This window comes from Podarcis bocagei, assembly GCF_964188305.1.
Source record: "Podarcis bocagei genome assembly, chromosome: 2".
NCBI classification, from domain to species: Eukaryota; Metazoa; Chordata; class Lepidosauria; order Squamata; family Lacertidae; genus Podarcis; species Podarcis bocagei.
The window spans coordinates 58,106,753-58,131,587 of NC_138126.1; the positions used below are offsets into that span (position 1 = coordinate 58,106,753).

At 47.1% G+C, this 24,835-nt stretch overlaps 1 protein-coding gene and 1 long non-coding RNA gene across 3 annotated transcripts; one reads left to right on the forward strand and one right to left on the reverse strand.

The window, feature by feature from the left end:
* Nucleotides 1-437: 437 nt before the first annotated feature.
* PARP3 (poly(ADP-ribose) polymerase family member 3) lies at nt 438-24,676 on the reverse strand. Of its 2 annotated transcripts, none has more exons than XM_081177791.1 (11): nt 23,800-24,676; nt 17,054-17,313; nt 16,156-16,281; nt 10,501-10,695; nt 8,598-8,733; nt 6,499-6,725; nt 4,668-4,835; nt 4,362-4,448; nt 3,038-3,215; nt 1,850-1,996; nt 438-1,741 (listed from the first exon to the last, which is right to left on the reverse strand). In XM_081177791.1, exons 2-11 carry the CDS (start codon nt 17,252-17,254, stop codon nt 1,572-1,574), a joined length of 1,635 nt encoding a protein of 544 aa, XP_081033917.1. In that variant the 5' UTR covers nt 17,255-17,313; nt 23,800-24,676; the 3' UTR covers nt 438-1,571. The 2 variants fall into 2 exon arrangements, with proteins under 2 accessions (XP_081033917.1, XP_081033918.1); XM_081177792.1 differs by lacking the exon at nt 23,800-24,676 and adding an exon at nt 23,300-23,675.
* LOC308577888 lies at nt 4,842-13,730 on the forward strand. Its single transcript, XR_014003751.1, has 3 exons — nt 4,842-6,321; nt 8,068-8,119; nt 11,757-13,730. It is a non-coding gene; the product is annotated as an uncharacterized lncRNA (long non-coding RNA).
* Nucleotides 24,677-24,835: the final 159 nt, after the last annotated feature.

Below are 24,835 nucleotides of genomic sequence, written 5' to 3' on the forward strand. Positions count from 1 at the left end.
GATTACTTTTTATAGATATTTATTATAAATAAGTCAATTTGATATTAAGAAATGAATGGAATAAAGAATGAGAGGTTCCTATATTGCCTCAACAATGGGATTATTTTAACTTCATGACAAGTAAAATTAAATTTAGATCTCATTTATACAAAATACAGTAGCTTAAAAACTGTAATTGTTAACAATTAACATATGATACCCTATACTCTCTGTTTTTATTCCAAAAAGCTCACTTTCTAATTTATTACTTTGGGATTTAAAAAAAAGTGTGAACTTTTTTGTTTGTTTGTTTGTTTCTTAGAATTCTCAAGCAATGCCACGTATGAGGCTAATAAAAAATAAGTAAACCACACGTTAGTTCAAGCAACAGAGAAATTCAAGCTGGAGAAGATATTCCTTAAGTTTGCCCAAGGACAAATTGTACAGTGGCTGCAGAATTTCTGGTGCAAACATTCTCTTTTATTGCCCTTGTGCACAGGGACAACCCACCTATTCGAACAGGCCTTTTACAGGGGATTGATTGCCTGGCTGGATTTTGACGATTATTGTTGTTGCTGCTCCTGTAGTGGGTTTTATCCTCTCCTTTAATTTTCCCGTTCGTATTTTCCATTATTGCTTCTCGGTGCGGCATTGCATTGCGACGACAGGTGGGTTGAAATATTTTAAATAAAGTAAATGCAGTAGCAGTTCCTTGACCACATGGAGGAAACAACAACAAAAACCCACCCTATATTCCCCCCTCCCATTTGCACTTTGCCAGATGTGCGACAACCCATTTACCTCAGGGAACGCACAAAGGAATACAACGTTTCAGTATGACTCAGCAGCGTATCATACAAATTCTGCTGGATTACTTAGCGGAAGATGTGACTACAGTGGGTTTAGGTCACAGGCATGGCCAAACTTGGCCCTCCAGCTGTTTTGGGACTACAACTCCCATCATCCCTAGCTAACAGGACCAGTGGTCAGGGATGATGGGAACTGTAGTCCCAAAACAGCTGGAGGGCCAAGTTTAGCCATGCCTGGTTTAGGACACTTAGTGCAGAGGTGTGTAACTGCGTTCATGTCTGAGCATGCCACGTTTGAACCCAGTCACAGCCTTCAGAGATTCCTTTTCTTCATTTAGCCTCCCTGTGTACCTTGACTTCTACAGTGGGTGGGCCATATACGTGGATATTAGCTATGTGCCCAGGTAGACAGTAACAGGGAAGGAAAGACATTAGGTGGGCTTAACATACATTCTTTTATTTACAGGCCTTAAAGTGCTCTGAAAGGAGGAGGTGCCATTTGTCAGCATTTGGCTGTCTTCCCCTTGTCAGACTTTAATCTGTATTATGGAGCCTAACACAGTCCTAAAACGAACTTGGAGAGAAGTTCTGCTTTCCTCAGCCCAGCTGGGACCCCAGAATTCCTGAGTGAACCACTAAGAGCTGACAAACATGGCTGGCTACACCAAGGCAGTCCAACTGCGGACTGCCATATCACAGTCACATGCCTGTTCAGTGCTAGGCAGACGAGGACCTCCTTGCAGCATGGGTGGGGCCCAGCAGGCGAGCAGCTCAAGAAACACCTCAGAAGCGGAGCTGAATAAGGTAGCGAATGCGGCACTGACTCTCCTGGTAGATCAGGTACTCGCTCTGGGAGAAGCAGGAGCTCTTGTACTTAGCCATAGGAACAGGCTTTCCTTGGGATACCAGCACTTTTTTCCCATCCAGGATTATCTCTTTATCCTGCGCAGGGTCTGGGGATAGCACAGCAAGCCAGAAAGAAAGAGAGCGAGAGGGAGGTTAGCATACGATTAACAGGCTGCAAAACATCACCACTGTTTCTTTCCAACCTTCAGGCTTACCTGGCTCAGTCACGCCGCGGGCCACGACACTGTCATAACCGTCTGGGGGCTTGCGGAGCGAACAGTCATCCTGGGTGATGTGATGCTCTTTGCCAAGGGCCACCTCGTTCAGGAACATAATCCCCACCCTATTGGAGGTGGTGCCAACTGGGGGGGAGGAAGGAAAAAGAGGTCCCAGTGGTTAAAGTGATGGGCAGCAGGTCCCCTGCTCGAGTCACATACACCGTACCGTATCCTTCCCTGTGCTCTGCTTCAACATAGGCCCACAAATCCAGTGGGATTAGGAAAGTAGGAGGATGAATATAACACAAACATATTCCAGCTTTCAAAAAAATAATAATAACCTCTGCTGAACAGGACAGACAGATCCCATCATGGGTAGTATTGTTTTCAGATGGCATTGCCAATATCCTCTTCAAAAATGCAACCACAGCTTTCATCCTCCTGAAAGGCATAGGATGAAAGCAAAGAAGCTGCTCTTTCAAACTGGGGCTGCTAATTTGGACGTCTCCAACTTCTATGAGGAAGGAATGGCTAGTGCACCAATACTCTGCATTGGTCCAAATAGACATGCACACGTCCTAGATCTTCAGCAGGATAAAAGTTGCTAGCAGCCTGCTGCGCCACATCCCATACTGTTCTGGACTGTCCCATAACTTTCAAAAGCACTTTTTTCAGTGGGCTGGGGTGGTCTTATCCAAGTAGTATGGATTGGCAAAAAAATGGGATGCCCTGCTTCCGGAAGAGGATGTGCTTTCTGCTACAGCAAAGCCAAAGACCACCATGGTGTACATTCACCCAATTGGTGCTAGAAGCCTCTAAGGTTCATTTCCAGTTTACAAGGTTACAAAAGACCTAAGTGCTTGTGGAAAGCGTCAGAAGAGACATAGCCAGGATCACTTAATGGAAATAGTTAAATACAGGCATATAAATGCACACTTTTCAGTTTTACCTCCCTTTCTCATATCTGTATCTATATACGCGAAAAGTAGCAGTGGCAGCTTTTAAAAGCATGTCTACATGGACCAGGGGTATATGTATGAACCTGCCTTCTGCCCTGCCACTATTAAGACCAGAGAAGCATCAGAAGCAGAGAAAGGCAGCAAACCACTGAGAAAACGGTGGAAAGAACAGGAGGGGAGGCAGCCCTTGCAGCCCAAAGGGAGCACAGAGTGTTGGTTGCCTCACCATATCCTGCCGATTTACTGTTCTCCGATGCAAAGTAGAGGCCCTTGCCCACACGCCCGCCGGAGTGCGGCATGATGCGTAGACCACTCTTCAGGATGGCTGCAATGACAGCCACGTTGGTGCCGTGCCAAAGCAGTCGCCTGTTCTCCAGGTGGCCGTGAGCCTTGAAACGGTTGCCCTGTTAGCAGAATGGGGTGGGAATAGAAAAAGAAGTTCAGCAAGCAGAGCTCTCCCCTCCATGTGACGGGTGCAATTTTATGCTTATGGGCTGCAAGATAAGCCTTCTGTTGGGAGCGCTGAGCATGGCTTGCACACACCAAAAAGCTGAACTGTGACTGGTCAGCCACGTGTAGCAGGGCGCCTATGGAGCATGAACTGGTGAGAACATGTCCTCTTCCCCACTCCCTCCCAACACCAACCTACCACCTACCAGAGGAGACACCTTTACAGATAAAGGAAGTGGGGAAGATGCTTTCTCCTTCAGTTGCTGGTTGCATTTTCACTCGCATAAATTGGGGTCAGATAGTGAGGCCTGGAGAGCCACGTCCCCCCGCTTCCTCCTGACCTGAGTTTCCCCATTCCAGATCTACAGTGACAATGCTGTGTTAAGAGGCAAAGAGTCCTCCTTTGGGGTTGTAGCTGGACTAGAGGGCCTCTGGTCTCTTCTGCCCCCATGCAGCCACTCTGGGTCTTGGGAATCCAAAGCTGCCTTTTCTCAACTACATCCCAAGAGCACCTCCAGCACCACTGACAACATTTGGGTACTGCCCCACAACATACAAGTTCTCTAGACAGCATCGGTCTGCTTTGGCTGGCAGTGCTGTGAGTGATACCTAGCCACTAACGGAGGGCTGTAGCTCTTTACACAAAAGCAGCTGCTAGGTTCATTATGGGCCCTGCTGCTATACAGACCGACGGATGCCAAGGGCTGCCGACCAGCACAATGGGGGAAGGGCTGAGGCTCAGTAGGAGAGCCCAAGCTTTGCATGTAAAAGGTCCCATAGAGACCCCTGCCTAAAACCCAGGAGACACTGCCAGCCAGTGCTGGAATTCTGAGCTCAAAGGGCTCCATTTCAGGCAGCTTCCTATGTTCCACAAGGGACCCTGGCACTGCTGGAACCAAAGGAGAATAAGCCAGGAACCGCCATTCAGGGCCTTTCCTTGTTGCTATGCTCCTAGGTCTATTCTGTCTGGTGCCAGAGGCAGCTGCAAAGTGAGATGCTCTGGGTGGTTTTGCTCAAAGACAGAAGCCAGTTTCAGGCAACTGGCAGAAGTACACACAGTCAGTTAACAGAAGGGAAGGGGCCCTGCTAGTAGACCTTACCTCGCCCTCTCTGTTCACCTTCCAGATGTTCAGGACTTGAAGCTTCCGATAAGTGCAGCCTGTCTTCTCTACGTAGTTTACAATCAGCTAATTGCAGGGAGCAGGAGAGAAGCAGAAGAGGAAAGTGATCATTAAAGCACTGAGGCAGACAGAGGAAAATGGAAAGTGCAGAGGATCAACATTCCCCCCCCCCCTGCATGCTGCCCCCGCTTTTCAGAGGTCCTGGGCTTCCAACACAGGGACATGCATAGTACCCTACAGTACCACAGCAACCAGACTGGGAAGCTTCCTGTAGGGTCACCCTACCTTATAATCCTCTGATGATGGGTCTACCAGGGTGAGTTCGCACTTTAAAAGCCCATAGTCCTTGTCCACTGGGTGTGGGACCTCTTCCACCTTCATTTCCTCCTCTTCTTCCTCTTCCTTCTTCTTCTGGGCCTGCATACTCTGGGCAAGTTCAATATCAGCCAGTACCTATCAGGAAAGGGAAACAATCTTCACAAACACTGGTGGTGGGAGGAGCAATTTGACACTTACACTGCCATCCTATGTGAGCCTCACTTCCAAGTAAACATATCTAGGACTGTGCTATTGGTAGCCTATTTCAGCTAGGGAAATCTCATTGGTGCTCTAGCTTGAAAACAAAGGGGGGGGGGGAAGGTTACGGTTTTTCATGTATTCAATATTGCTATTGGGGGTGGTGTGTGTGTGTGTGTGAGAGAGAGAGAGAGAGAGAGAGTGAGAGAGAGAGAGAGAGAATTCAATAATGTTTCTTTGTTTTTGGTTGTTAGTTTGCTAATGTTAATATTGTTTTGTAATTATGAACGCTGTAGTGCTTTATGAATCTTACAATATGACTTGTGGTTGTGCTGTTTGGCTTTGTTTGAGTTGCTTTGTTAATAGTGATTTATAGAAGGTGGTTCTTTTACAGATGATTTCTAATTGCTTTACTGATGATTTGTTAATTATTTTATATGATTTATGTTTTAATTGCAATATTCTATTTTGTTATTGCTGTTTATTGTTTGTGAGCTGCTTTGTGAATTGTGCAAGTGAAAAGCCACATAGAAATGTAACAAATGAAATGAAATGAAGAAAGAGAGACTCTTGAACTCAAGAGTGAAAGCGATTATTAACCCTGAAGGCTGCACCCACTAAGCAGCCATTTTGTGTACTGAGGGCTTATAGTGCAAAATCATAACTGGACCAGAGTTATTGGCCTTTTTGTTTTGTTAGTTCTCAAGATTATACCTTTCAGTTTCGAAAGTCTGCAGCTTGTTGGCAGAACAGCTGCATGCAGATGGTCCATCACAGGGAGCTGCTGCCAATCAGTGTAGACAACATGGAGCTACATGGACAAAAGGTCTGACTTCGCATAAGGCAGCTACTGTGTTTCCATAGTTTGCAGGCAAGGCTATGGGCTTAATGGTAGAACATCTGCTTTCCATGCAGAAGGTCCCTGGTTCGATCTCCAGGTAGGGTTGGGAATGTTCCCATCTGAAACCCTGGGAAGCTGCAGTTATTCAGGGTCAGCAGTACTCAGCTGCTGGATGGACTCATGGTCTGACTAAGTATAAGGCAGATTCCTATGTTCCTTTCTTTTTGTAGTGGTCTCAGCTCTCATTCCTATAGTACTAAACACGACAGTAGCTGGGACAGAGCAACAGGGGTCCTTTTACCTTTTTACCTTTACTAAACACTGCAAATTGAACTGCTATAAAGGCTTCCATTATTATGTTTAATATTAAAATATTTAGTCTGCTAACTTTTAGCACAGGTAGAAAAAGACTGTGCAGTAGACACAGCGTGGGACCGAGTGAACAGAACCTATGGCCACTGGAGTTCCCTCTCAAACATTTAAAACACATTTCTGGCCAATTACCCAAACACCATTTTTCTTGTTTGACAGGGTCATTTGGCAGCTTTGGGCCCCAGACAGATCCTGTGACTGTCAGAGCAGGTAAGGAAGCGTAGCAGTACAGAATTTTTGTGGCAATGAGGATACTTCATTGCTGCGTAGGCAAGACCTTGGTCTCACAGTCTGAGCATGCAAGACTCTTGACAGAGCCTTCCACAGCGCAGAGGTGTCTCTTGCTCTAATGGCGGGGGGATTGGCCCAGTTCTCGGAGCTCCTTACCAGCAGCATGTCCTTCTTGGCTTGGACAACCTCCTGAGTGCTGATGGGTGGAGGCCGAGCCCGGCCAAAGTTGTGGGGGATGATGGTGTAGAAGCGAGAGGAGAGCTCCTCCAGCTGCTTCTGCGAAGGCGGCTGCTTCTGCAATGCTGTCTCAATGGCCTCCAGAGCTTCAAAGCCTTTGGCAATTTGCTGCTTGCTCAGTTTCCCCAGGGGCATCTTCTTCACATCTAGGAAAGGGAATTAAAAAGGGTGACATGAGGAAGTTTGGCAGAGATCAGTGTAACAACTCTGTGGACTTCCAAGAATCCTACAAATCAGTAGCTGAAACCACCCGGATCAGAACACCACTACTTAGTTCAATTCATGCCCCTTTTCACTCTATACAGTGGTACCCCGCAAGACGAATGCCTCGCAAGACGGAAAACCCGCAAGACGAAAGGGTTTTCTGTTTTGGAGGCGCTTCGCAAGACAAATTTCCCTATGGGCTTGCTTCGCAAGACGAAAGCCCATAGGGAAATCTCCGGGGACCTGTTTTAAATTGCTGGCGGTCGGGAGCAAAGACTTTCGCCCACAGCCGGCCTTCAGAAGAGGTCCTGGACCTCTTCTGAAGGCCGGCGGGGGGCAAAAGTCTTTGCTCCCCCCCGCCTGCCTTCCCGGGACAGCGGAGACTTCTCCGCTGCCCCGGGCGATCTTAAAATGCTCCCGCCCGCCAGCATTTTAAAATCTCCCCGGGACAGCAGAGAAGCAGCCCCCTGCGACCCTCTCCCGGCTGGAGAGGTGACGTGCGCCTATGGCAGGAGCCTCCATAGGCGCGCGTCACCTCTCCAGCTGGGAGAGCGCGCGAGGGGCTAAAGCAGCCCCCTGCGACCCTCTCCCGGCTGGAGAGGTGACGTGCGCCTATGGCAGGAGCCTCCATAGGCACGGGTCACCTCTCCAGCTGGGAGAGGGCACGCGGGGCTAAAGCAGCCCCCTGCGACCCTCTCCCGGCTGGAGAGGTGACGCGCGCCTATGGCAGGAGCCCGCCAGCATTTTAAAATCTCCCCGGGACAGCAGAGACTTCTCTGCTGTCCCAGGGAGATTTTAAAATGCTGGGGGTCGGCAGCGAAGCGTTCGCTCCCGACCCCCAGCATTTTAAAATCTCCCCGGGACAGCAGAGACTTCGCTCCCGCCCGCCAGCATTTTAAAATCGCCCCGGGACAGCAGGGGCTTTTAAAATGCTGGCGGTCGGCAGCAAAGCCCTCCTGTCCCCGGAGCTTGCGGGGCGGGAGGTGGGAAGAAGGGCTTTTCTTCCCACCACCAGCCTTCAGAACAGCCTTCTGAAGGCTGGGGGTGGGAAGAAAAGCCCTTGTCCCCCCCCCCCAGCCTTCAGAAGAGGTTGGGGGACAGACTGTCCCCGGACCTGGTCTGAAGGCAGTTTCCCTAGGAACGCATTAATTGATTTTCAATGCATTCCTATGGGAAACCGTGCTTCGCAAGACGAAAAACTCGCAAGAAGAAAAAACTTGCGGAACGAATTAATTTCGTCTTGCGAGGCACCACTGTAATTGAACCACTTTCTGCTCTTCCCAGGTTGGTCTTCATTTGTGACCAAGGACCAAAGAATCAAATCTCACCAGTACAGGTGACCTGAACTTCTTTCCCTCTCCCTCCTCCCCATAACCGAGTTTTCTCTCACTAATTGGTTTAGCTTGATGTTGTTACAACTATATATACCAGCTTTCTCTATTAGCCAAATGGATAGCAAACCACAATAAACAGATAACGTATGTTTGATGCCAAGAGCAGGCAAGATGGAGATATCATAGAGTTGGGAAAGACTCCAGGGTCATCTAGACCCTGCAATGCAGGAATCTCAGCTAAAGCACCCATGACAGGTAGCCATCCACCCTCTGCTTAAAAACCTCCAAGGAAGGAGAGTCCACCGCCTCTCATGGGAGTCTGTTCCGCTGCCAAACAGTTCTTAGTCAGAAAGTTTTTCGAATGTTTAGTCGGACTCTTCTTTCTTGTAACTTGAAGCCATTGGGTGCTTCTCCCACCTGCGGCAAAGCAAACAACAATAACAACCCAACCCACCACCAAAAGATCCCTTGACCCTTTACCTAAATTCATGGTCTGCATGGCATCCTTAAACATGTCGTTGCTGAAGATGAGGGAGACCAGCTCCTGAGTAGGCTTGTCCAAGGTGCAGGGCCGTATCCTTTGCTTGGATGGCTTCACTCCATCTACACTGTCCACCTTGGAAACAGGAAAGAACCAACCTGGGACTGGATATACACACAAATCAGCTTCTTCTAGTGGGGCTGGACTTCACCCTTAGATTCACAGTAGGACACACAAGCTTTTACCTGGCAGTGAACACCTGTCAGGGAACTGCCATCGGCACAGGGGGGAGAAATAGAAGGGCAGTTGTGTTACAGGGAGCCTCCGAAAATCTTGCGGAGCAGTTCCTCTTCCAGGGAGGAGGAAAGCCCCACCTCCAGTGGCGAAGAGGTGCAAGGACCAGAGAATGCTAGTAAGAGCCTTAACACCGCTCCTGAACAAGCCGGAGAGGAGGGAAGCATGTCCTTGCCATCGCCCATTCTGCACAGTAGTCTGAGATGCAGAGAGGGGCGTAGATGTTTGGGGGGTAACAAAACTTTTATGCTGGGGGAAGTACAAAAAAAGACCACTCCCTGATTCTGCTAGCAATTGAGCCAGACATAAGTTTTGGGGCTCTTCACTGTAAATAGTTTGCACCAAAATAAAGCCTGTAAAACGCAGGTCGGAGTCCTGCTGGTTACTCTCAAGCAACCGCAACAGCACCTGATAGCACCTTTCAAAATAACAGGACTTAAGCAAGCACCCTTGAGCACATGGAAACGCTAAGTGACTTCCATTAACTCCACCAACCCTGACACAGTTCACTACAAGAGCTTGTCCGTGTTCTCTAACTCACACAGACCTTGAAAACCTGCAGGAGTCCTCTAAATCACTGATAACTGGGAGACAGACTGTGATTAGGCTGCTAGGATAACTTTGCGAGGACTGGATTGGTGATCGAAGATCGCACACAGCCTTAACCAGGTGCTGCTGCTCTGCCCCGCTACTGACAGCATTGCTGCCGCTTACTAATGGTGTGGGGCAAAGACAGAATGGCAACTCGGTTGGGGCTGCGCAGGCACACCAGCAGAACTCATCTGGCACTCTCAGCGCCAGATTCAGCTAGGTAGTCCCACCAGTTGAAGCACACCCATGTACTTTCGCTAGCGCAATGGGGCTTTCCACCTCCTTCCCTCCCCTGGCACCCCTGGGTCTGGTGGGCATCAGGGGAACCACTGGAACAGTTGGGTGAGAAAGAGGAAAGGGAAGATAATTCAATCAGGCAAGCAGAGATGCTTAATGCTATGCTGAACTCCTTCAGTCACTGGTCGGCCCACAGGAGGTGCCTGGTGCTATAATGCCCAGGGATCAACCATCTGGCTCTCCAAATGAGGCCTCCCATTGGTCCTTGGGCCAAAGCTATGGTGTGTGTATGGGTATGCAAGGACAGGGACCAGATTCTCCCAGACACATCCCAGGTCTCTTCCCTGAACTTTGCGCTTTCATTTCAAAAAGTCCACAGCACCATATGTTCTGAAACAACCAAAAAACCATATGGACAGTAATGAATAAGAAGTAAACCCACTCCTGGGCTTAGCGTGTTCTGGACACAGTGTGCCAAAGTATTGGGACGACTGATAAAGAAGCACTGGACCACTATTTTTTAGTTTGATTAATCTGTTACTTATTTTACCATAGTGATTTACCGTGCAATCTTAGGTATGCTTACAGAGAAGTTGCATTCAATTCAATAGGACTCTCTTGCAAGTCGGACTGCACTGCCAACAAATCAACTAACCTAATTTTAAATGTATTAGTCTAGACTGTTTGCAATTAGGCTTTGTTTGTTTCTGCTGTTTTGCACTGACTTATGCCTCTCCCCAGTGTGCCAGTCTGCTCCCAGTGTATTCCTTGGCTCAGTACCTTCACAGTCACCTCCTGCTTGTCTTCATCATCTGCATGTTGCACCTCAATCAAGGTGTACTTGCCATCGTGAGCCACAAAGTTCTCCCGGTCACCCCAGCTGTTCTTGGTCTTATCCCGAAATTTCTTCTCAAAATCCTTCTTGGCCGCCTCCAAGGATGGAAAGGCGTTGAGTTTTGACTGCCCTACTTCTCCCTGCGAGCAATGAGAGGAAAGGAAACACACATCAGCAAGAGACAGAAACTTCTGCATCTTCTCCCACGTATCTTGTGCTTCCTTTCTTAGTCCTGCAATGAAAGAAGGGCAGGAAAGGATGGGCAAGGACACGGCCATCCTCACAGGCAGGAACGCTCATACCTTCCACAAAGTAGGGTAACCTATAGAGGGGGACATGTCCTTGCATGCAATTGTATACTTTAGAAGGACATCTTGCATCATCTTGTCTGCTGGCATATGTAGGTTCTAGAGGGACCACAACCTCTTTGTAGAAAGCACAATCCACCAATCCAGCCTTTGATACATGTTCTTCCACCAAGCTTCAGCCCTTCCCAGAGGAAACAGATAGCCTGCCAATTGCACACACAGTGAGTGTCTGGTGCAGGCTTCTCTGTTGTACACAACGGTTCCCTGAAGTCCTTAATCTCCACTTTGAAGTGGAGGTAGATTTCCTTGCCCACTTAGTCCCATTTGCATTCTTTGCTCCCAGTCTTAGGGTGTTTAATCCTCCCCTCCCCCACCTTCTGTAAGTGCAGCATATTTTAGAAAGGTGAAAATAATCCAGCAGTGACTTCTCTTGATGTCTGAGCAACGATGAATTGTAATAAATATAAAGTGCCTCCAGAGTGGAAACTCAATTTAGGTCATTAGCAGCTGGAGTCTGGAGGCACACAGATTTATCACCTGGGTGTCTCAGAGATGCTTTTACAAAAAGAGAGAGAGAGAAAAATACTGCCCAAGAGCCATTTTAGCATTTGAGGCTGCCATCTTCTAGCCACTTACCTAGGTGCAAGCCCTATTGTACTCATTGGGACTCACTCCTGAGTAGACGTTGTTTATGATTACCCTGGTGCACTGCAAGAGACTTGCAGAGTAGATAAAATCATTCTCTATTTTTCCTGTTACCTCTATTTCTTACAGCACCTCAAGATTCTCATAAAAGTTTTAGTGAAGTAGCTAATAACATGTGCCTAATTCTATATTTATTTTTTCTCTCCCCACTCCTTCTCCCTTTCTCATTTTGCCTGGAATTTTCTCAGATCAGAATCTATTCCTAAATATTGGAAACTCTCCCCAACAAAAGCAAAGGCATATGACGATAAAATTATCCTACTGATTTGCACTGTTCTGCAAGGTTTGGGATGAACCTCCTAGAGACGTATATTCTTCTTGCACCAGGTCCTCTAATCAACTTGGCTTTCAGGTTTTTAGCAAGGGTATGTAAACAGCTGTACATATTGTTCCTCTTTAAATATTTTATACGCATTTTTCCCCACTGTAAAGGAAATTTTGTATTAGTTTTTATAGAATGCTTGTCATCTGTTTACAAGGGATGCGGGTGGCGCTGTGGGTTAAACCACAGAGCCTAGGACTTGCCAATCAGAAGGTCGGCGGTTCGAATCCCCGCGACGGGGTGAGCTCCCGTTGCTTGGACCCTGCTCCTGCCAACCTAGCAGTTCGAAAGCACGTCAAAGTGCAAGTAGATAAATAGGTACCGCTCCGGCAGGAAGGTAAATGGCGTCTCCGTGTGCTGCTCTGGTTCGCCAGAAGTGGCTTAGTCATGCTGGCCACATGACCCGGAAGCTGTACGCTGGCTCCCTCAGCCAGTAAAGCAAGATGAGCACCGCAACCCCAGAGTCAGTCACGACTGGGCCTAATGGTCAGGGGTCCCTTTACCTTTACCTTTGTCATCTGTTTATGGAAGCAGTTCTGGCCAGGGGACTCAAAAGGTCGTAGAAGGTGCAACAGGTCAACACAGGAAACTAACCTGGGGGCGGAATGAAGCTTAGTTACCATGTCCATGTGTTAATGTGTGTGTGGGGGGGGAGTAACTTAGCAAAACTGTGGACTCCTCCAGACAACCTGTTTATTGAGCATTCATCTCAATTTGCTTGCAAACAAATCCTTCTGATCCAACACTTTATAGTGCATTTCCCTGTCACTTTCCTAACAGCAAAGACATCTATATATCTATATTTATATTGTTTAAAAAGTGGTTTTGTTGCACCTGAGCACTTGAATCCACTTTCATGGTGCAAACCTAAATTTACAGTGTGCCTGTGTCTGGAGTTGGCTTCTACTGTCCTTCTGATTGACTAGGAGGCTGGAATGATGAATCATACATATAAATGATGCTGGCAAACAAGCAGAGAGAGATGGGAGAGCTAGGAAACACAAAAAGTCACAGTTGCTGAGAATCCAGATTCCAGGGACAAAAGAAGCTGAGCTGAAAGCACTGAGGTTGACTGGGGCACTGCCAATGAATTAGGATGGAGCAAAAGGAATTCCTTTATTGCTTGGTCTTAAGCTAAAGTAGGGAAGCAGTTTGTATAAGCCTTACATAGATAGACTATAAAAATAGCATGGGGGAAAATGCATCTAATTGCTCTTATCGGCAACTGCTAAAACCACAGGAGCAGCTAAGTTAGCTGGTTTGTTCATCTGCTCCTCATGGAGAAGGTTGCAGCCATGCTACTATAACATCAGCTACAGCAAGTACGGAAAGTTAAAGCTATTGTTAGTTTCTGTTTGCCATCTCTATTTATGCCAAATTATTCAGAAGAGGTTTCTTTTGGCTTGGATGCTCCTTGACAGCAGCCATGAGATTTCTTCCTAGCATCAACTTATAGGGATTTTACCTAACATCTTTTTCCTTCCCCACCACCCCAGCTAGAGCGTAGAGGGACCACTCTGGAATACATAGACATGTATTTGCGTTCTCTGAAGAACTGCATTGGGCCTATCAGAGCTATTAGCCTCTGGAATAAGAGAAAGCTAGCTAATAACTTCAGCTCCTTACCTTGGTCTCCAGAGAAGTATGTTTTGTGTTTCTGCCTAAAAGCCCAAGGATGGGGGGGGGGAGCATGTCTCTATGTGGCAGTCACTGTAGAGTGTATTTGGTATGCAAACAAAGCAAGAGGGGAGGACGACATGTGGTGAAAATTAGCAAAAGGGTGGTGGGGAAGAGCCTATTGTGATGGATGACTCAGTAGAGCTCCCACTCCAGGTTCTCAAGCACAACCTAATCCCAGGAATAAAGGCCTTTTGAAACTTGAGCCTTGGAGGAGGAAAAGACAACTGGGAGAGAACAATCCTAGCCACCCACACCCTCAACGGTCAGGTAGGCAAATAAAACTTGAGTCTAAAGGCCTGACATAAAGAGGGTTTCACCCAAGGGGGCACATCAGGTCAAGACAAACTTAATCAGCTTGCATTTATGGCTGCCTCACAGGTTACAGTAAAAGGCTGCTTTAAGCTGGACACACAGCTGAAAGTTTTATTCAGAGAAGACGTCTTGAAATTAATGGTCCTAACTTAGTCACGTTCATTAATCTCAAGGGGTCAACTCTGAGTCTCTCTTAGTAGAATACCACCCAATGTTCCTTAAAAGAGATCCCCCCCCACAGCAGAAAACGCTGGATCCCAACTCCCAATAGGTTGTCAGGGATGACAGGAGCTGCAGTTTAGCAAACCTGGACACTCTGAGGTCTCCCATCTCTGCCTATAGCTTCAACAAACACTATTGCCCTGGTTACAAAATTCCAGCTTGGGGAACTGGGACATGTCCTAGGAACTGGGATCCGTCCTAGGAGTTCTACTGAGAAAATTAATTAAGGCTGCAGTCAGACACCCACTAAAGACCCACTTGATCCAAAGGGACTTCTGAAAAGACGTGTGTGGGATTGCACTCACGGCTGTTAGGAAATCTCAACTGCTGAATTACGTTGCAATTTAACAACAACAACCTCATCAACATAAGCTGTAAACATTTCTTTCTCAAGAGCACATTGTCTCAATGTTCTCTGTATCGATTAGTTTATTGCAAGCTCATGTCTAATTTTAATAGATAACTGAAGAATGAACTTGTGCAATTTTGCCATTGCAACACAGGTCCGGAAGAAGCAAACAACAATTGCCTCGCGTTGATTCTCCAAGGTCACTGGCCTCTTACTAGAATAAACGCAAACAGCTTGCAAAACAGACTTCAGGGGGGTCGCTCTGAGTGTCCACAAGCTTATTTGAGCCGAGAGCACCAGGAGCTGCACCAGCGAGCTCTGGATGGAAAGTATGCTTAAGCTCCCAGTCGTTCCTTCACAGTAACGCTTTTGCCTCTTCACAGTTTGGGTTTAAACGGCCCCCTGGGCCTAGTCAGGCTTGCAGGTCACCTCTGACATCAAGTGACTGCTGCTGTTCTGTGTTCCACAAGGGCATAGCCGGGGACAGCTTCCCCTCGAATCAAGTAAATAAATAAAAATACTTAACTGACCAATCACAACACAAGTAGCTCAATTCTGCCCCCCTGAAACATAAATCTGGCTACGCCCATGGTGTTTCGCCTTGTTAATTTAAAATGTTTTGCAATATTAAGAAAGCAGGGCAAATAAAAGTGAGAGATGTGTGGCAGTGCCATTAGCCCAAAGCATGGTGTCCTCAAGATGCTACTATGCTACAGCTTTCATGATCTCTGACCTTTGGGCCACACTTGCTGGGGCTGATGGGATTTGTAGTCTTAACAGCATCTGGAGGGCACCCTGTTTGGCTACTCCAGGCTCAAGAGTTAACAGGGAGTCATTTTAGAAGAGCGTACCTGGATTAGACCAAAGGTCTGAAACACAGGACTTTATTACTATTGGAAAAAGGCTTGTTTCCTCCCCCCAATCGCAAATGCTCAGAAGCCGCAGACCAAGAGAGCTGCATATTGTGGCCATCCTACCTATTACCCTGAAGTGGTAACACACTGCTCCAAGACAATTATTTTGTGAAACCATTATCTGTAGCAAGTCCGCTGAAACACTGTGCCTGATATACCAACAGCTCTAGGCTAAGCGAAGCGAGAATCCACATTACCAGGCTAAAGGTGTTTACAACCTTGTAAACAGTTTTATGGCAGCAGCAGTAGTCAGCTTGCTTCAGCATAAGAACTGGATGATCTCAGCTCCATAGCCACTTTACCCCAGGGAATCTTGTACCACTTAAATGGTGCCCAGAGGCCCCAACACTCAGGTCTCACGTATGTGAAACTATTCCTTTCCTTAGTTCCAACTCCTGCTCATTCGACTTTCTTGACTCACTCTCTCCCGTGTTTCAATGGTCAATGAGGAATGGTATTTTCCAGACTTTCTTAATGCTAGGCCCGCCACCTCGCATCTTTTAACCAACCTGGGGAATATTAAGCAATAAATATGGCTAGGAACACAGGGTCTGGACGTGTTATGGCTCTGCAAACTGTCATTCAGGAAACATTGCTGGAAGAGTTAAAGCTTTCTTTTAAATTGGCTAAGGTCTGGGCTATCTTTCCCCCTTTATTCCAGTGCTAGGCATCACTATCCACAGCTGTATATAATTATTTGTGTCAGTCTCAGAGATGAAGACCCCCACCCCCACAGATTTTTGAGAAAAGAACAACTGCAGGGGCCATCCTGAGGGCAAGCTACTCACCACACGGCCCCAGCGGTTCCAACAGCTGTACTTCCCATTCTGTTCTATGAGTTGGATGATGTAGAACTTGTTGTTATTGTGGCCAATGTTGGTCTGGTTCAGCATGCAGTCGTAGTCCTCGTGAATCTAAAATCGTAACAGGAAACATGAACGCCCCTAAGACACCCATAGCAACCTCTGTGTGGCTAAATTCCAGCCTGTGATTGACATCTGGCAAAACGGGAGGACAATCAGAGCCTGGCACTTAAAGTGTATTGCAAGAACTAACAAATAGCAAGTGCTAATAAAGTCTAGGCCGGAATGCAAGAGGATAAATTCCAAGTCTGGCTGGACTCTCCCAATGGCACCCCCACCTTGATTAGTAGTTTTTGCTAAAAGATCTATGCAGAAGACAAATGGGCAGAAGGGGTCTTGAAGGACAGAACACTGTCCAATCCTAATAAGGCTCTGGCAGGGCAGGGCAGGGACAAGTTTTGGTTTCATTAATTTCCCCCCTCCTCTACTTGGGACACGCAAAGGCAAACTCGGCCCTCCAGATGTTTTTGGCCTACAACTCCCATGATCTCTAGCTAGCAGGACCAGTGGTCAGGGATGATGGGAACTGTAGTCTCAAAACATCTGGAGGGCCGAGTTTGCCTATGCCTGACTTGGGACATGCAGCCCTGGCTGCCCTGCTAAAGGAAGGCAAAAAAAAGCTTCAGGAAAAGAGAGAAGCCTCAAGATTCAGTGTGAACTTTGACCTTCACTGCCCCACCACAGGTGCCCACAAGAGACAGGAGGACTCCCATTATGCTACACTATCCCATTGCAGGGCCAGCTGAAAGTGGGAATAACCCCTTCCCCACCCCCCAATGGATGCTGGGCATAGGGAACACTTCAGCCAGAGCTTTGTTTTCACCTTGGCGTTATCAACGTCGCTCAGCTGACAGGCAGAATCAATTTTGGCCTTGAACTTCTCTTTGGGAGCTGCCTTCAGTGCCTCCATGGTGGAGCGGAAACTGTCTTCTTCAGGTTCAGCCTTTAGCTCCGGCTCCTGTTTCACTTTCTTGCCCTTGACTGCTGCCCTGGTTTGGGCAGGGGCCTTGCGCTTTGGCGGCATCGTTCCCTTCAGAGCCTTACCCTGTTTCCCAAAGGAGTCAGGCTGCTGCTCTTATTCAACTGCAAAAAAAGGGAGGCCAGTTAATTCTTGACTCAGGAGGTCACTAGAAGTACCAGTCCCTAAATGACCCACAGTGACCTTCTCTGTGATTTCTGTAAATTTTATAAAGGAATACTGGAGTAGTTCCTTTCTGCCGACTGCTCAGACTCTTCAATAAAACTCTGGCAAAACACAGACTTTCCGAAAGCCTGACTTAGCGGCAACAGCACACCGCTGGGTATTACAACAGCCAAGACCCCAAGGTCTGCTCCTGCTAGCAGAATGTAGCTCCAAAGACTTCTGCTTTTCTTTCCTGCCAGATTTGGATGACATTCCCACATATGAGAATTCTGAGTGTGGCTGTGCACTCTGCTCAGATCTAGCAAAGGCTGCATATAGATATAGGCCATGGTAGGCAAACTAAGGCCCGGGGGCCAGATCCGGCCCAATCCTCTTCTCAATCCGGCCCGCGGACAGTCCGGGAATCAGCTTGTTTTTACATGAGTAGAATGTGCTCTTTTATTTAAAATGCATCTCTGGGTTATTTGTGGGGCCTGCCTGGTGTTTTTACACGAGCAGAATGTGGGCTTTTATTTAAAATGCATCTCTGGGTTATTTGTGGGGCATAGGAATTCAATCATCCTCCCCCCAATATAGTCTGGCACCCCACAAGGTCTGAGGGACAGTGGACTGAAAAAGTTTGCTGACCCCTGATATAGGTTGTGTACATACCATACGGGTAAAGCATATTTGGGACGCGGGTGGCGCTGTGGGTAAAACCTCAGCGCCTAGGACTTGCCGAACGCATGGTCGGCAGTTCGAATCCCTGCGGCGGGGTGCGCTCCCATTGCTCCGTCCCAGCGCCTGCCAACCTAGCAGTTCGAAAGCACCCCCGGGTGCAAGTAGATAAATAGGGACCGCTTACTAGCGGGAAGGTAAACGGCGTTTCCGTGTGCTGCTCTGGCTCGCCAGAGCAGCTTCGTCACGCTGGCCACGTGACCCGGAAGTGTCTGCGGACAGCGCTGGCTCCCGGCCTATAGAGTGAGATGAGTGCACAACCCTAGAGTCTGTCAAGACTGGCCCGTACGGGCAGGGGTACCTTTACCTTTACCTTAAAGCATATTTAAAGCACATACCTTCCCCTAAAATATCCTAGGAACCATAACTCTGGGAATTGTAGCTCTGTGAGGGATAAACTACAGTTCCCAGGATTCTCTGTGTGGTGTGTGTGCGTGCTTCAAATGTATGGTGTGTGCACAGCCATAGAATATTATGTAAATGTACAAGCTCAACATGCAATTTGATTATGTATGAAACAGCAGCAGCACTCTAATCTAACACTGTGGAGGGAAGTGCAAACCTTTGGGTTAACAGCCAGGTGCACTGACCCATTGTGCCACAGAGATGAACACGTTGTCTTTAGTCCTAGGCCCACAGGCCCACACCCTAGGCAAACAGCCATACGACAACTATCAGAGCCAAATGCCGGTTCCATAGCTGATTCATAGTTCTGCTGCCATGTCACAAACAGCCCCAAGCCCTCTCCTTCCTAATCACCCTGTTGGTTCAGACCTTTATTCCTTTTTTAAAAAATAATAATATTTATTCCTTTTACAACAATTTAAACACTTACAGAAAAAACAAAGAAAAAACAGTACATTACAATACAAAAACACTACATAAAAATTAACAAAACAAAACAAAAACAATTTAAAAACACATCAAAAGAGAAGAAAGAGAAAAAAAAACTTCCAATATCTTATCTTTCTTTCACATATTTCCACGGCCTCCTCACACCTCCCTTTTTGTATTCCACTTCTATTAATTATTTCAGCAATTCCTTTCCATCTTCCCCTGTTTTCTATCCTATAATTATCTTAACACATTTTAACCTTATTTTCCTTTAATACTCTATTAATCTATTTATACTTAATTCCTTATAACATTTCTACTGAAGCCATATAACTTCATTCCAACATTCTTCTAACATTCATTAATTTTACAATATTTCTACAAATAATCTTTAAGCTTTCCCCAGTCTTCTTCCACCGACTCTTCTTCCTGGTCTCGGATCTTGCCAGTCTTTTCCGCCAATTCCATCTAGTCCATCAACTTCATCTGACATTATCCAACACTTCAATGCTTCCAAGAGACAACCATTCTCTCAGCCAGCAAAAAGCAGATAGTTCACAACAAAGTTTAGGGGTCTGGCAGGGCAGGTCCACCTCCTTCTTTAGATCTGTCAATATCTTAAATTTTACTCGAGGTTTTCTGCCCTGCCAAACAAATCCAGAAACATCCCTCTGCCACCTCCTGAAACAATCCATCCCATCCAAAACTTGCACTATTTGGAACAAAAGCAACATCCCCGGCAACACAGCAACCCTCATCCCCACCACAACAGCTCGGCCCAACAATAGCAACTTCAGATTTGTCCATATTTCCCAATCCCCCTTCTCTTCAATCCAACGTCCTTCACAGTTACCCTTAAATGTATCCACATTTTTGGCGGTCATACTGACCCCTCAAAAGCCTCTCTTTCTCAACCGATGTTAGTCCTGTCTCCTCCTGAAGCTCTGTCAAGCTTTCCTTTCCCAATTCAGGTAGGGCTCTGGTCCTCAAATTCATCTGTTTTTCTTTAAATTCCATCATAACAGATGTCAACTTATGTTCATCGAGTTGCCTTTGAATGGATGGGGCTCTCTCACACTCCAGTTGTATTGTTTTACATTCAGCAGCAAGGGTTTTCTCCCTGATTTCATCCGCAGTTTGCAGTGTCAAGGTAAATTCCTGTATCAATCTCTTGATTGTTTCTGTGTTGGTGTTCACCTTTTGTCCCAGATTGCCTGTTTTCCTGTGAAGCTGTTCCAGCGAATCGTTCATTTTCACTAATGCGACCACTAAGGCCTCTTCTGTCGACATTTCATCTGTTTTTTCCTTTCCATTTGCCATAACACTTGAGAGATTCAAGGTCAATCTCAGAGTCTCACAGTTTTTATATTGCAGCTGGAAATCCCCCTAGCCCAGCTCTTATAAAGTAACCAATTTCAGAGACTTCCACTAGGCGGAAACAGTTTCTATTTATAATAGTCAACAATGTCCCCTTTAAACGCAACTCATGCAATCCAAAGTTAGTTTCAGATTTCAGTTACTTTTTACTCCTTTTTAGAAGCAGCCGGAGACAATAGAAACAATGTATTTCTCTTACTTTGCTAGCTGTCAAGGAACGTTCTAAGTGCTGTCAATGAACATTCCAAAACGTCAGTCCTACTGGCAGCCCGTTTCCAGGGTCAGAGCGGTGGTATTTTAACTCCCTTCACTCTCTCCTGCAGGCATACTCAGTCCACAACTTCCCCCCCTCTTCTCCTGCCTCCAAGGGGGGTTTTATGCTCTTCACCGATGGAAATTTAGTCTTTTACAAAAGGCTTTCCAAGACTTCAGCCTACAGCCTCCTTGCCTCAGTCTGTTTACAAATAGGGAAGGCGGACTTCCTGTTTTGAACCTCCCCGTTTCGATGCCAAATTAAACGTTTAAAATCTGATTCTCCCGTCTCAGCTCTACTCACGGGTAATTACTTTGGAGTCAAATTGTCCACAGGAAAAAGTCAATGCTCTCCGGCAACAGCTATGCGGCTTCGCTCCATGGAAGAAGCAGACGATTCGAAGCACTGCGCTGCTCACCCCACGTTGCTCCGGATCCCCGAAACCGGGTTTCCCCGCGAGTAGGGGAGGCGCAAAAGGTGCCCGCCGAATCCCATGTTCACAGGCTTCTCCCGCCTGTGATTTTTACGGGTCTCCGCCTTCGCCATGGCGGCCAGACCCAAATGTCCACGGAGCAGATTCCTCCCGGTCAGAGGAAATCCGCCATTGCCAGAGGCACCAACCCGGAAGTCCCAGACCTTTATTCCTTTGACAGCAGATCTTCCTTTTCGGTTTTTAACTGTATCAATCTATTAACAAATCAGCCTTGGGAAATCTGGAACCTTTGGCTGGACCTTATTATGCTTCCCATCACCTATAGGTTTGTCAGCTACTCCAAGCGTTTTAAATTCTGATTTGCTAATCCAATGCCAGGAACAGGCAAGGAGCCAACTTTTAACTTGCAGAAAGCTGACTGGCAGTCAATGGCAGCAGAATATTTTCCTAATGAGTCACAACTGAAAGTGCACGGTTCATGCTATTTCAATAACAGTGCACAGCTTTCACTAACAAGTCACAGCTTTATTGCACAAGAGGAAACGGTCTTTTCTAGGCCTTAGAAACAGTATACTTGCCTACAATATAAAGGATTTTGCAAGCATTATAGCCAGAAGGTAAGACTTGGAGAGGAAAGGGGAACCTACGGATGCTGTTTGAGAACAGGTGAGATAATGCTTGAATACAGCAGAGGAAGGAGTCAGAGAAAGAGACTGATTATCTGCTGGAGGTGAGAGAGAATAGCAGGCGAGATGGTGGATGGGATCAGATGGCATCAAGAAAGCATGCGCAGGGACCAAGTTAGGAATTCCCAAAATATGGTCCATGGGCTTCAGTCCATGGAGCATCTATGAATTGGTGGCTAATGATGAGAGAAACAACACGTCTACCTCACTAAATAATCACATTGATTTTTAACTATGTTTTGGCAGCTTTTTTATTTCTTACGTTTTATTATGTTACAATTTGAATTCTACAAAATTCAAATTGTAATACAATAAAATGCAATAATAATAAAAACAGCCATATAGCATCTAACACAGCGCATCACAATTGCTACAACAGTTAGGAAAAACATAAATGGTCTGCCCAGACCCTCATCAATTGGTCTGTGGGGAGCTTAGCCACAAGATGGGGGAATAAACAAACAAGTTTTCTAAAAGCCAGGTACAGTGATGCAAGGTTTTGAAATGTAACATCATTGCTATGTAGCATGGTTGGAGGCAGAAATATAAGACCAGCTAACAACAGATGGATGTATGATATCCAGCAAGCAGACGCACTAGTGCTCTTTGAACTCAGAACAAAATTATTTGAGTAATAAACTGCTCAAAGTCTGCCAGTGCTCCAGGGCTCTGCCTATCTACATATTGTGGAGACAGTCTGCTAGGACTCAACCATGTGTACATTCACTAGTTTCACTACAAAACCAATAGAGATACCAAATAACAGAAGTAGACAGATCAATATTATGCAAATGTTCTTATCTTTCAGGATCACTGGACTTGCCTCTATGCTTTGCTACCTATATTAATGAAGAGGCAGAGGCAACTTCCTTTGCCTTCATGCTAGTATCCTCCTCCTGCTTGAATTAAGAAAGTGATTTGCACCTTGAACTGAGGAATTTATTGCAAATCTAGTAGAAAATCCTGTTCTTTAGTATTATTTAACATAAAATTGAGAAAAATAGCTGCCTCATAACAGGGTTGTTTGTTATCTGCACCTCCCGACTCCGTAAAACCAGTCTACACAACAATAATAATTTTTACTATTTATACCCCGCCCTTTTGGCTGGGGTACCCCACTCAGCTGACAGCATACAGCAAGCTCAACAGTTCTGGTCCAGAAAGGGGCTTGCTGAATAAATAGCACACTCAAGCAAGCAAGCCAAACCACACAAAGCAAAGATTTAAAAAACAAAAAACAATCAAATCTTACCAGAGAGAAAAAACCTTCTGAGTCATGTAAGCAATCATCCATAGCCTGCTGTATGCAAAATGTATAGCATACATACTCTGATGATGGAAAGTATGCACTCTTGATGCACAAATGAAAAGTGCAAATGGTCTTTTTTTGGGGGGATGGGGTGGGGCAATTAAGAGCCAATATTGGCATCATACTACAGATGGGCAGCCCACTGGCTGCTTTCACAGGCTGTCTCCGAACTGCGCAACTTTTGGAAGACTTGCAAATAATTTCGCCAAAGGTTTCAAGCCATGCAAGAATTTTTGCTGGCCCACCAATACTGTATGGCTGTATTAATAATGCGGAACATAATGTGTGTGGGGAGGAAGGGGAATAATTTATTTACTGTATTTCTCTCCTGCCCTTCTTCCTGAAGACCAAGGTGGCAAGAATCAGCACTTTCCCCAATTTACCAAATAGGTGTTTACACTCGAAGGATGTTGTGTGGGGATTTGCCCCTTTAAAAAATGGGTAGCAACCCATTAACTTGCGGAGGGTCAAAGCAAAAAGCGCACAGCTCTCTTAAGTACTCGCTTAGGATCAGCGCCAGCGAGGGCGCAACTACCTCGGAGGTTCCAGGCCGGATTAAAAGGAATCCGCAGTACCTACCCCGTTATCAAGATACAGAGGCTCTACATTGTTTGGGGACGTCTCCTGTACCTCTCTCTAATTCGAAGAAATCAGATCCGGTATGGACAGCTACGGATTCTGTCCACGTTCCCCGACTGTCGCTTTGGGAACGAACCAAAGACAAATAAGATAAAAGGCCAGCCGCCGCCACCCAGCTATTTATTTACTTCTCAAACCCCACCCCACCTCCCGCCTGCCCAGAGTAGCAAAACTCACCGCGGTGTAGGTGGGCGGTGCACCGGCTCTTCGTAGCCCGGTGGTCCTCCTAGACGCGGAGGGTCGGCAGAAAGAAGCCCGGCAAAGTGGCAGGGCAAGTTTGGGCAAGTCGGAGGGCGAGATCTGCCGCTTGGGCTTTCCCCCTTCCTCGCTTGCCGTCCCCTCCTCCCCGCTAGTGACCTCAGCTTTCGATCAGCGGCTGCAGCAACACGCCTCCCGGGGAAGGAGCCAGCCCAGCGCAGAGGCAAGGAAGGGGCTGAGCAGCACAGCCCGGCTACACGCCGAGCTGTCCATCAACGCGTGCTAGAACTGCCGGACCAGACAGGCCCGCAAAAGGGGCGCAGAAGAGAGCAAGCAACTTCTTCTGCATCTACTCACTTGTTTGGGCACTAAATTAAAATAATGTTTTTTATTGAATTATGCATCTCCCAAGCATAAATGAACAGAGATAAGAGCACCAGGGATTAGTGAGGGTTGTGCGTGTCCCTGAAAACAAGGGCTCCCAGAAGGGGAAACTCGATTCATGTCATCCCGTGCAAACTAGCAAGCAGCACGGGCAATCTGCGGTCTCTTCGCTCCCCCGGCTTTGCATAGCTCTGTGGTTCACCCGCCCTACGCATTCCAAGGGCTAAGCCACGTCCCACCCACTTAGCCAGCTGGCCTCTTGCACCTCCCGGCGCCGCCGCCTTCCCACCCCTCGTCCCTCCTCTTCTGCCATAAGCCTCCCCAAAGTCCGGGCATGGAAAAGTGCAAGCGCACCGGTCCCCGCGGGAATTGCTCACCCGCTGCTGCCGCTCCAAGCCCGCCCCCAACTGGTGCGCGAAGCTCAATGCAGAAGCTGCGCTTGCCCTGCCTGTGCGGAGTTCCCCACCTACTGAGCAAAGGGGAGCGCACCGCGCTTGCCCAGTCCCCCGCTTCCACAGCAAGACGAGCGGCTTAGCCGCTTAGCGGACCATTAAAGAAGGCAGGTAGCTGACTCTACGGACCAATGAAAACGAACCCGGCGGAAGGAGGCGTGACGCTGCCAACCCACCCG